The 13,411-nt window shown below is 40.7% G+C and overlaps 1 protein-coding gene across 1 annotated transcript in view; it reads right to left on the bottom strand.

The window, feature by feature from the left end:
- Window positions 1-13,411, bottom strand: part of LOC114565057 (neuropilin-1a) — a 103,235-nt gene that overhangs the window by 52,256 nt on the left and 37,568 nt on the right. The window contains exons 4-5 of the mRNA XM_028592876.1: window positions 12,898-13,125; window positions 6,401-6,571 (exon numbers count right to left, since the gene is read on the bottom strand). Coding sequence (XP_028448677.1) covers window positions 6,401-6,571; window positions 12,898-13,125 — 399 coding nt within the window. The remainder of the gene's footprint in view (window positions 1-6,400; window positions 6,572-12,897; window positions 13,126-13,411) is intronic.

Genomic DNA, 13,411 nt, shown 5'->3' with positions numbered 1-13,411 from the left:
CATTTGAATTTCAAAAACAACTTGTTATTTTGTTTCAGGGAAGGCCACGATTGGCTAGTATGAACATATTATAATACTAATAATATGGATGTAAACAGCTGAAAGTCAGCACTTTAACCTCATGGTTATTGTTTCAAATCCAGTGTGCTCAACTAAAGAGTCAAAATAACAAAACATACAGTATGTCATTGTCAAAATCACTGTTTGCTAATAATCCCATCAAGAGTGACTTGACGGCTAAACTTTTCTCAAACCACTACTCTGTCCTGATACTGCAAGTAAGTATAATCTTCCTAACCAATTCATCCTGTTCAATCTTCTTCCATGTAGGCTGGGAAATATTTCAACCACAAAATGTCAGACATGGGGACATCCCAACTTCTCAAAGATAAATTAATTAACGTGATGATATAATGTGAGTGGTGATGGCGCAGTGGATATGACACATGCCTTTGGTGTGGGAGACCCAGGTTCAATTCCCACTGCAATACATCAACCAATGTGTCCCTGAGCAAGACACTTAACCCTAGTTGCTCCAGAGGCGTGCAACCTCTGACATACAGTATAGCAATTGTAAGTCGCTTTGGATAAAAGCGTCAGCTAAATGACATGTAATGTAATAAAAGAGAACAAAAGCAGCAAATCTGGAAGCTTAGAAGCAGTGTATAATTTGCTTGATAGATGACTTTAAAGTATTACCTGATTTTCAAATTTGTTGTTAATTGATTGATTGAACCAATCATTTTAGCTTCAGCATAATATTTTTGTATGCACACACAAACTCACACAGGCACATGCTGCTGCTAATTTCATGTGTAGATTCAACTCCAATTTAACAGATTTTCATTTTTCTTTTTTTACTCTAACTGAAGGATAATGCATGCACTCCTCCATGCGTTCAGAAAATCCCAAATCCTTTGGACAAACATGTCGGTGTCTCTGTGGCTACAGTGTCCACTCTGTAACAGCAGGGGAGCATGGGGAAGGAAGAGGGAGGGGGAAACAAAAGGAAATGTGATTATTTATGTGTGTGTGTGTGGGAGGCCTGTCTGGAGACACAAGGTCTACCCGACTGACACAAACACACTTAGATCATTCCAAGTTTCTATAAATTAGGGAGAAAGTTTGCTTGCAACATCACCAAAAGACAGTAGAAGCTGTTTTTTTTGCACTCATCGTCAATTTTTGTTATTTGACCATTTTCAGGCCCAAATCATCTAATTCACAGCTTTCCCCAGCAGAGTAGCCCACTCTTGCCAGAAAATGCTCTGAAACTGCTGCAAGACAATGACAAAGAAAAACACCACTGGCTATCAGCCAGCCACCACTTTATCCCTAAATTCGCTTACTTTTATGTTTTCCTTCTGGCCTCAGTCTCCTATCCAAAAACCTTTCTTTTTGCTCATTTCTCATTTCAATTCATGAGACAACCATGTCTCCCTCACAGCAGGCATGGGGGACGAACTTCAACCCCATCCCTCCAGCTCTCCAGCCAAAAAGAAAGAAAGATCGTAAAATAACGCCCCCACCGATCGTCCAGCTGATCAAAGGCCCGGCTGGAAGCCATTTCTGAAGGTGATGGCAAGGACATAGTGAAAGAAAACCATAAATTCTCCGCAGGATATCAGAGTTGGAGTCCTCAGAGGCGGTTAGCCCAGATCCTGCTTGAATGGAAGTTCTTTCTGAGAATCTCCAGAGGATGAATGCATTGATGTAGAAATTGGAGTGAATAGAAGATAACAGGTTGTTCATAGCAGTGGTTCCCCAGTGGTACCCCTTCATCAAGACCACCCATCATGTTCCAAATGTGCTCAACTGAATGGATTTTAAAATGACTGTTTTTTTAACACTATTAGAAAGCAATAATGTGACATAATTGAACCAATATTGGAAAGCCGTTGTTACCACAACAACCCATGCATATAGGTTGGTGATGTCTGGACCCATACATCTGTCTTATCTGAGAAAAGAATCGGATTTGTCTGCAGTCTGAATGTAGCCTTAGAGCTACACACACACACACACACACACACACACACACACACACACACACTTTCTGCCCAGGGGAAAAACAAACAACAAGAAAACTGAACAACAGATAAGTATGTGACCCCTCTGGTAAAATGTCTACATGCATGTTTGATTCAGAAACATTTTCCAGCTCAGTGCATTCTGTTGCGATTGAAGGAGGTGGTATTAAATACATATAACATGCAAATAAGATCTTTTTTTGTCAAATTAAAGCTTTACAATATGCTGCTCTTGACCTACAACAATGTGCAGAAGGATTTAGAAAACAACACCCTTTGTCAATGCTTTTGTTTCTAATTGATTTGGATGTCACAATTGGAATTGGAATACCAATAAGAGCATTTTAACTGGACATTCCAACCTCAATTTTTAAGCCAACGTGGATGAGAGGTCCTTAAGTGCTCAAAAATTAGTAGAATTTGAACATCTAGAATTCTATGGCAACTGGCAAACTCCATCTGCTGATGAAGATCATTCAATATGCCCAAAAGCTCCAGTACATGCGAGATTGGTTTGTCAATAACTGGATAATGTTTATACCTATTTTGAGAAGTGTTTCGCAAATTTATTGTGACACTTTTGCCATTTTACAGTTTTTTTCCGATTGCTAAACAACAGTGGGCACAACTGGAGTCACATGTGCAAAACTCAAACTACAGTCTGCACTACCAACAGTCACCTGAGCTAAACAGTTCACATCACCTGCAAAACAGGCTCAGTGCAGCCAAACACTATGCACAATCCTCACTGAGATAACACACACTGTCACTCAGAACACACTGAGGGTAAAAACACTAGCGTCAAACACCAATACAGAAATTACAAACTTTCTCATCTTTACAGTTTGAACAATTTGAGTGACTTTTACACTACTGAATAGTTTATTTAAGGACAAAATATAGATTGTATAGCATACCAATTTTTACATAAGGTAAAAAAGAAGGAATGAAAATCAGCAGTTTTCTTCAATATAGTATTTTGTCTCTAGTAATTTATGGAATTACTGGGTAAAAAAACTAAAGGTACATACGTAACAGTACCAGAGAATAGTGTGACTAATCCTGCCTCTCTCCAGCATCATGTGACAAGTTTTCTTCATCACATTGGATGTCTGCATCATCTCTAAATACTAATGAATGTGGTGTTTCTATTGCTTTCACCGCCATTACTTTCTGAAAAACAGTAAGAACGCAGTTTTACTATTGTAAAGATATAGTGTTTTTCACTTTTTTTATAGCTGTGTACATAACCTCAGACATCTTACCTGGACATATTGGTATCTCTGCTCTTTTACCTGTTTCTCTCAAACAGTTCAGTGTAGAATTGTTTCATTCTTATTTGGTGTTTGGATACAAATAAAGTCTCTCTGAGCTTTCTCTGTATATATACCATATATGTTCACTAATTAGTCTAAAATAAGACACTTGCTTAGGCTTTCAGCTAAAATTGCAATCAGCAGTGTTTGATAGGCACCAGACTGAAATCTATTCTGTTTTGAATGTGTGGTTAACAGTTTTGACAGCAGTGTGTTAGCATTGGAACAAAGTGCTGTAAATCTACAGTGTTGTACAGGTTGTGGTTAAAGTCATGGGATAAGTGTGTAGAGTTTAGAAAACTGTGTTCAAGCAATGAAAAACGATCTAGAGTTTGGTCCACATGAACTGCTGCTGTGGAGACTGGAGTTAGAGTTTTGCACATGTGACTCCAGTTGTGCCCACTGTCGTTTAGCAATCGAAAAAAACTGTAAATGAGGAAAAGAAAGAAAAATAGCTTCACTGACCACTGTGTGCAGTTGGGACATGTAAATCCTGACCCAAACACTACATAAATACACAGTCAACTGACTTCAAGTCATTAAATATCAATTTAGAGGAGTGAAATGTGGAAATTTATGTTCATTTCTCCCAAAGTGCCCATATTAGCCACCATGGGACTTTAGGTAAACTCACCTCTCACATTCCTACTCAGGGGTGACTGGGGGTGAGGTTACAAGAGTGCAAAAACCATTCGGGTCAACATACCTAATCTCTCTCCAGGCATTCCTACAGGGTCACACATGTTTTTTTTAACATGTGGACACAACACAACATATTAAAAGGAACCATAACCAAGAGCAACTCTTTACCTGGTGATCATATCCTGATGTGTGAAATCATTGTTCAAGAAGAAGAAGAAGATAGGATAAGGTAGGAGAAGATACGAGTTAAAAGAAGGTCATCCTGCTGTTTTTATCAGAGCCAAATCCCATTTTAAATTTAAAGTTGCAGCTAAGAGATAAGATTACATAAACTTTTGTCAAATTCAGATCCTGAATCAGAACACCAGATGGGCAGGGCTACTCCAGCCTGTTCTCATGAAACAATAAATTCATATAGCTACGAAAAGTTAAGCACTGCATTCCATGGTTCTTTTTTTTTGCTTTATGCAACCCAATGACTGCTGCTGTATAAGAACGCTACTGTAGGGAGGAAGTCGGGGTTGTCAAAGATCACATACAGCTGAGCCCCTACAGCTGAATTTTTTAGGGCAGCTCAATTAATTGCATATTGCAATTTTATCGAAATTGCAATATGAACTTGTGCAATATCCAAATCGCAGAGGGGCGCAATATTTGTTACAGTTTTTTCCGATTGCTAAACGACAGTGGGCACAACTGGAGTCACATGTGCAAAACTCTAACTACAGTCTGCACTACCAACAGTCACCTGAGCTAAACAGTTCACATCACCTGCAAAACTCATTCAAAGCAACACAACTCTTAACACACGTCTCAAAACAGGCTCAGTGCAGCCAAACACTATGGACAGTCCTCACTGAGATAACACACACTGTCACTCAGAACACACTGAGGGTAAAAACACTAGCATCAAACACCAATACAGAAATTATAAACTTTCTCATCTTTACAGTTTGAACAATTTAAGTGACTTTTACACTACTTAATAGTTTATTTAAGGAAAAGATATAGATTGTTTAATATACCAATTTTTACATTAGGTAAACAAGAAGGAATGAAAATCAGCAGTTTTCTTCAATATAGTATTTTGTCTCTAGTAATTTATGGAATTACTGGGTAAAAAAACTAAAGGTACATACGTAACAGTACCAGAGAATAGTGTGACTAATCCTGCCTCTCTCCAGCATCATGTGACAAGTTTTCTTCATCACATTGGATGTCTGCATCATCTCTAAATACTAATGAATGTGGTGTTTCTATTGCTTTCACCTCCATTACTTTCTGAAAACAGTAAGAACACAGTTTTACTATTGTAAAGATATAGTGTTTTTCACTTTTTTTTATAGCTGTGTACATAACCTCAGACATCTTACCTGGACATATTGGTATCTCTGCTCTTTTACCTGTTTCTCTCAAACAGTTCAGTGTAGAATTGTTTCATTCTTATTTGGTGTTTGGATACAAATAAAGTCTCTCTGAGCTTTTTCTGTATAAATACCATATATGTTCACTAACTAGTCTAAAATAAGACACCTACTTAGGCTTTCAGCTAAAATTCCAATCAGCAGTGTTTGAGGCACCAGACTGAAATCTATTCTGTGTTGAATGTGTGGTTAACAGTGTTGACAGCAGTGTGTTAGCATTTGAACAAAGTGCTGTAAATCTACAGTGTTGTGCAGGTTGTGGTTAAAGTCCTGGGATAAGTGTGTAGAGTTTTGAAAACTGTGTTCAAGCAATGAAAAACGATCTAGAGTTTGGTCCACATGAACTGCTGCTGTGCAGACTGTAGTTAGAGTTTTGCACATGTGACTCCAGTTGTGCCCACTGTCGTTTAGCAATCGAAAAAAACTGTAAGAGTTGTGTTGCTGTGAATGAGTTTTGCAGGTGATGTGAACTGTTTAGCTCAGGTGACCGTTGGTAGTGCAGACTGTAGTTAGAGTTTTGCACATGTGACTCCAGTTGTGCCCACTGTCGTTTAGCAATTGGAAAAAACTGTAAAGGCAAAATATGTGTCAAACCATTCTGAATGAAGTATTGTGGTGCTGCAGAGACGTCCCGGCCTACAGATCCTATCTTACAGACTAAAGAAAAAATCTTTGTTTGGTACAGATCCTCGCAAAAAAAAATCACACTTCAATCATTTAAAAAATATATATTTTTCAATGAAAATGAGAATAATGATACAAAATGATCATTCCCTCATCATATCACAATCCCAATACCAGTCAAAATAATCGCAATTAGATATTTTCCTAATATCGTGCAGCCCTAGTATTTTTTCACACTGTTAAAGGCAAACGAGACACAGAAACGTCCAGGAAATGGACCCTGGTCCTTCCCTAATGCCAGAGGACGTGTCTACCCTCCACACCCCCCACCCCTCCCTTTCTCATGGCTACTCCAGCTGCTCACCCTCATCCTCGTGTCCCAGGGGGAGGCTCCTCTCGCGGATGGTGTAGTTGGCGGAGAATCCCTCTCTGGCGATGGCGTTGTCAGTGGTGATGGTCATGGACAGGATGCCCGTGTAGGAGATCACACGGCCCGGGGACGTCTGGCCACAGTAGCGGCCAATGTGGGGGCCCACTGAGGAAAGAAGGGGGGTGGGGGAGAAGAGGTATATAAGGAAAGAGAACGGGGGAGGAAGAGGAGGAGAGAGCAGAGGAGAAAGAGGGATAGCGAAGAGACAAATAGAGTGAGAGATGGAGCAGGGGAGAGAAGGGAGAATGTCAGCTTCATCACTCATCAACTGCGCAGTGCTTTTTATAATTCACTTTGTCCTTTTCTGCCCTCAGTGTCCTGGGAAATGTTTTGTGACAGCTGCTCGATAAAAGACATTTTTTAACCCACTTCCAAACGTGATACTGTTTACAACCCTTAAAAGATTGTAACGTCTCCTTTCCTAATCTGCATGACAAATAATGAAAAATAACAGATAAATATAGCCAATAGCAATATTTTTTTTAAAACACATATTAAGCTAAATCGTGTTATTTGTGCAGCGGACAGATAATCTTTAGACCGAGATGGACAGACGAGTCTTCGAGGATTTGGAAAATATCTTCATAACTTTGGTGTCAACCACCGACTGTTGGAGATTTATCTTTCAAAAGAGACGCTGAGCTCTGTGACTAAAATGATCATAACATGCAGCACACAGCGACAGACTGTCCCATGTCTTCGCCGCTGAGTGCTGACGTTGCTGCCTGCCCACCAGTGTGCCGGCCATTTCATCCTGTTCTTATCTGTGAGAAACAATGGCAGGCTGCTGCTGCCTCCTGTTTCAGACAGATACTGGATCTGCAGCCTCTCCACCATTCCAGGAGGGAATGTTCAGTCCACAGGGAAGTCATACATGATACAAAAATTATAGGGGAGACCGGTGACAGTTGTAACAATTTTGACATTTCTCTCTGTATCTTGGAGCTCTTTTAAGCCAGTGGTCCATGTGTCTGCTATTAAAACGGTGTAGCTGATATCTCTGCAACCCAAACAGAACATGCATGGTTTCCACTCAAACACAAGGAGGAAAATGTTACACTTTACCCCATAGTCTGGGTTAGTTGTACCATACCCTGGGGTGAAAGTTAACGTCATGGCATTAGGATTATGACAAACACTTGATATACATACATACATAATATTTGTGTGTGTTGAGAGGCAGCCTGTTCTCATGTTTGAAAAACTATGAAAAGACAAGTACTGTGATTTGTATAATGATTTATACGTTTTTTGTTGTTGCTGTGTGCACAACATTGAGTGCTGCTGTATAAGACCTTGAGAGACCTTAAAAAAAGGCCAGTGACCAGCCAGCGGTCTCCTAGTTATTAGTCATACGTTTTAGTGTGCATAACTTTTCATGCGATATCCTACGAACCCGTTCATGAGAATCCGTTGTTAGAGGCAGTCCTCGGTCTGTCTTTCTTTTCCAAAACTACATTTTAAAGGAAAAACATAAATACAACCAATATTTTGCTAGGGGGAGGTTGTATAATTTACTAACTGAGTTACAACTAACCCAGAATTGTCGCCTTAATCTACGCTAACAGCTAAAACATTAGCACTAACAACCTGCATGAAAGATATCCATATAGACACCCAATAAACATGATTTAAGTTTGTTGAGTTTTACTACAAAGCTGGCACTGCTATCCCAAAACTAAATTATGTTTTTTTTTTAAATACTTTCCTACCTTAAAATTAGTTTTACCCTTCTAAAATGTGCAGTGTCTGTCAAAGGGAGTGTAATAAGGATTAAACAGAGAATGTGATTCCAAATTGTAAGTGTTACAACTGACCTGTGTTACGTGTAACTATCCCCCATCTCCCTACTTTTCTAACAAATTGAGGCATAATAAGCAAAAAATATCACCAGTCACATTGGATTGCTGAGTTTAGAACAATCGGCTGGATTATGTTTATCAGTTACAGTTAAAAGCAGGTAGTTGACAATCTGTGATGGATTACATTTTGAATGATTTCAGCCTGATTGGACATAGTGTGAAAGGCTTTCAAAACTTTCAACTTTACATTAATTTATTTAGGAAATGGTCATATTTGAAATAAACAACAAGAAGAGGAAGATTAAATTCCAGTATTTAGCTGTAACACACAATCAGCACGTACTGTAAGAGTGTAAGATAACGATAAATAAAGCTTTCTCAAGGTTCTTTCTAAACATGGAAAACAAAAATGATTTTTGACAAATAATTCTTATTACTTACGTGTGCACTTTTTCAGGAGCTTTAAAGCGCATCTCGTACTGAGCTAACTATCATGATCCGATTTTCTTCATCCAAAAGAAAGGATGTTGTGAAGACATTAAAACTCTCCATTTCGGATATTTATAAGGCTCATCTGTTTCCATTTTTTATAATTTGTTTGTTAACTAATCTGTGAAAAATAAAATTTCTAAACAAAATAAATGCCCCAAAAATATTTGATTAATTTTTTAAAAGAATAAATCCAAAAATAATGAGCGCTAGATGTTTGTTTGTTTTGATTAAATCCCACCAGAAAAAAAAAAAGTTCCTTTTGAAGATCAGATTTACAGCTCTCAAAGAAAAACCAACACCAGTGCATGATGGGAACGTTTGGTGTCCGTGTTAACATTGTGAATGTGTTTGATGGGATGAAAAACTCATGAAAAACTATCATTGTGGTCTTCACTCTGCTGCAGAGATGCTTTGTTATCTGCGCTGACACACTCACACTCACACACACACACACACACGCACGCACGCACGCACGCACGCACGCACGCACGCACGCACGCACACACACACACACACACACACACACACACACACACGCACGCACGCACGCACGCACGCACGCACGCACACACACACACACACACACACACACACACACACAAACACACACAGATTGTCCGACAGGAAAAGCCCTGGCATGTTATGTATGCTGGCACTGCTTTAAAGTGTGTGTCACTGTCTGTATACCTGTGCCAGTCTTTGTGTCCCTCAGGTTTTTCCCATGCCAGTCTCCTCCCTGGCAATAACCAGGCAACGCATTGGGCACAGCAGCAGGTATTGTGGGCATCCTGGCAACCTACTCATGCCTATCCAAGGTATGTAGCTCTCACCATTATCTGCACACTGTGTGGCTAATTAGACAACAATGGAAGCCGAAAAAACGCTGTCCAAACCAGAGGAGGAGTGTGAACAGAGAGTGGAGCAGGATGCGCCGACGTCATTCATGTGCCGAAGAGCCGATTTTCCAAATGTAGTTGGTGAGGGAACACTGAGCAAACTGTGAAGGAGTCTCTCTCAGTACATCCAGCCTCCATGTGTGCACAGGAGGACGAGTCTCAAGTAAAAGATTGAAATTACCACATTAACAGCTGAGCCATTTATGATTATTATCAACTGTGGGCGTACTAACACTTCTGTATGTTAAAGGTGCTCTACGCTAAGTTGGGTGAAGTCACTTCTTGTTGACGTTCGAAGCATTTTCAAACAAAATGGAGGCTAGCTCGCCCCTCCCTCCTCCTCATCCTGTCCCCTCCACCTCCCTTCTGTGCTTCCGCGCACTAACCCCCCCAACCCCCACCCCAAAATCCTGTTTGGTGGTGCAGGTTGGTGCAGTTAGTTTTTGTTGCTGTTTGTGGAGCCTGTGCTGTCTACAAAGACCGCGGTTTTTTACAGTGTGTTGAGGGGACAGGCAGCTCGCAGATAGTGAGGAGATGTTTGCTGTATGTGACAAAAAATGTTGTAGCCTAAAAAACGCGTGATATCGCTTAGAGCACCTTTAAAGGCATTGTTTAGTAACATTTTGTGGAAAAATACTTATATTATTATTAGTGGGTTTTGAAGTAAAAGCGCTACTAAAGGTGGATTTTTTTTTAAACTTTTGGACAGAGCCAGGCTAGCTGGTTCCAATATCTCAAGTCTTATGCTGAGCTAAGCTAACTGGTTGCTGGCTGTGGCTTCATATGTACCGCACATGAGACATGAGAGTGGTGTTATCGTATGTCTAGTCCACACGGACACGGGTATTTTTATAACCGGAGTTTTTTCTCCTCCGTTTAAAAAAAAAAACCCGTCCACACATGCTTGGTTTAAAATAAATCTCCGTCCACATGAAAACGCAAAAACACGCTGTCAAGCCATTGCAAAGAATCATCAACAAAGCAGTTAGCGGCGCACAATATGACGTCAAACACAGCGGATAACGGCGCACACTCTGACTTCGCAAGGCAAAAAACCCGGTTATACTGTCCACATGTCAACACTGTAACCGGCGTTCCTGAAAATGCTCACCCTGGCCGGAGTTTTCAAAAATGTTCGGTTACAGGGCCCTGAAACTGTGTTTTCGTGTGGACAGAAGGCCGAACCGCGTAAAAAAAGTCACGGTTATAAAAATACCCGTGTCCGTGTGGACTAGGCCTTAGTCTTAGCACCTAATTGGGCAGTTTTGTGTCCATCTTCTTGTTTGTGTTGTTGTAATGATCCTTCACACAGATGTGTTGCTCAGGAAAAGAACACTTTGAACTTCCTTTCAATGGAAGAATGTGACTTGGCACAGACTCCTGACTAGTGGCATGGCTATGTTTTAGCTGTGGAGATGAACAAGTTGAAAAATAATGAACTCCTTTGTTAAACTGCAACAAGAAACCAATGAGTAGCAAGGCATCTTCTTTAGTATTTGGTATATTTTAGATTTTAAGAGACTTTTGAGGTTTTGCTTGGTGGAATTAGGAAACCAATGAGCCTGGTCAGAATAAGACGTTATACTGGATTCACTTCTTATTTTCTTGTATCAAGTCAAGCCAAATTTAATAGAAAATATTTTTAAAATCTTCTATTTCAACATCAGTGTAGCCAGAGAGCTGATTTTCTCTTGAAAATTAAGGTCTTTTAAAGTCATTCAGAACTTGATCTGGCTAAAAAAAAAAAAAAGAATTCTGAAGACACCAGGGTCTTCAATGATTGGCTGAAGTTTGAAAGTGCCAATGTATCCTGTTATTACTGATATATGCACAACATGTGAAAAGTTGTCTCCCAAAAAATAAAACCGCTTTCACCTCCTCCCTAGTCTATATTGACGATGTTTCATTTCCGGGATTGCTCCATTGCAACCGGAAATTCTGCCGGATGTCCCTCATTTTCAGCCGGATGTCCGTCCCCTTCCTCTTTCTTTGTGTTGGCGTTCTAACCTCCGGTGGATTTGTGAGGACTATGGTGAACTGCTCCTCAGATCTCTGCAGGGTAAATCCAGACAGCTAGCTAGACTATCTGTCCAATCAGAGTTTTCTGTTGCACGACTAAAACTACTTTTGAACGTACACATGTTCCACCAAAACAAGTTCCTTCCTGAGGATATTTAGCAGAGGCACCGTGGTTCCGCCCAAGACAATTGTGATTGGTTTAAAGAAATGTCAATAAACCAGAGCATGTTTTTCTCCCATCCCAGAAAGATGTGGGGACTAGCCAGACCTTCCTTCCCTGAGCTGTGGAGGAAGGTCTGGCTATGCGAGACTACCTCCTCCCCTTCTTCAGCACACATCTTCCTCGTGTCTTTGTCTATTTTTCACCTCTGCGTTCTCCTTTGCCTCCATCGCTCAGTCCGAGCTGGTCCCACCTGCAGGAGCCATCCATCCTTTGTTCTCCTCCCTCCTCCTCGCCAATACCTCCACACGTCTGTTTGTTTTCTGTCAACATCTGCCGGGGGAAACCGCCCCGAGCACTTCTCATCCTTCTCTTCTCTCTGCTACTTCACAGCTCGGCATATTTAGCCCCTGCATCTGCATCCCATTTTCTCTGCCCTTACCCTCCACCTGTTGTTTCTCCTTCAATTCTTACACCTTTCATCTCTGTTCTGTCTGACAGTTTTCATTTGATCTCTTTGCTCTATCTTGGTAGGGTATCCATTTTTAGCTTATTTTGTTCTGAGACAGAGGCTCAAACTAAAAAAAGGACTTGAGAGTTCATAAAATGCCTCAGAAATTGAAATGAAGTAGGCAAATATACCCCTTATGCCCGTTTTTTTTATAGCTTGTTTTGACCTGATTTTGTCTTGTTCTACAGGCAGCAATTATAATGTATTTCTTTGCCAGGGTCTCAAGCTGAAAAATTGCCTTGATAGTTCATAAAATGCTTATTAAAGTTAGCAGACAAAAAATATTCTTTTATTTGGACCTAGTTGGGGAAATGTATTTTCTATGATCACCGTCTTGCATGGGGATGTTAAAGTAAGTGAAAACAATGAAAATATGAACAATTTCAAGTTGTAGCATCATATTTCTGTAAGTTGATTCCAGCTTTACTCTCATCTTAATTCATGGCTTCACTAGAAATATTTCCTTTATTAACCAGCTTGAGCTCCTGTTTTGACCAACATTTCCTCCATTTTTCTCATCCAGCCCAGCCTGAGCCAAACCCTCTGCTCACCTGCGGGGAAGCCATCCCAGATCTCCAGCCAGTCGTATCGGCAGAGGGCGCCTGGCGGCGGCGTGGTGTCGGGCTCCATGTCGAAGCTGTCGAACTCCACCACGATCTCAGACATCTTGGGGGCGAAGATCATGAAGGTGCAGTCCAGGTTGTTGGGGTACTTCTCAGGGAAGCCCGGTGTCTTGATGACGCCTCTGGGAGCTGTAAAGTTCCTGGAACATTCTGGGCCTGCGAGGGGAGAAGAAGACACAGATGAGTTTTTAAAGGTCCCATGGCATGAAAATGTCACTTTATGAGGTTTTTTTTAACATTAATATGAGTTCCCCCAGCCTGCCTATGGTCCCCCAGTGGCTAGAAATGGTGATAGGTGTAAACCGAGCCCTGGGTATCCTGCTCTGCCTTTGAGAAAATGAAAGCTCAGATGGGCCGATCTGGAATCTTCCTTTTATGACGTCATAAGGGGAAAGGTTACCTCCCCCCTCCAGAGAGAGAGAGAGAGACATCATGGCTTTCA

The sequence above is a fragment of the Perca flavescens genome, chromosome 12 (assembly GCF_004354835.1).
Source record: "Perca flavescens isolate YP-PL-M2 chromosome 12, PFLA_1.0, whole genome shotgun sequence".
Classification (NCBI taxonomy): Eukaryota; Metazoa; Chordata; class Actinopteri; order Perciformes; family Percidae; genus Perca; species Perca flavescens.
Note: the sequence above shows the minus strand (reverse complement) of the source record. Positions and strands in the feature narration are given on the sequence as shown.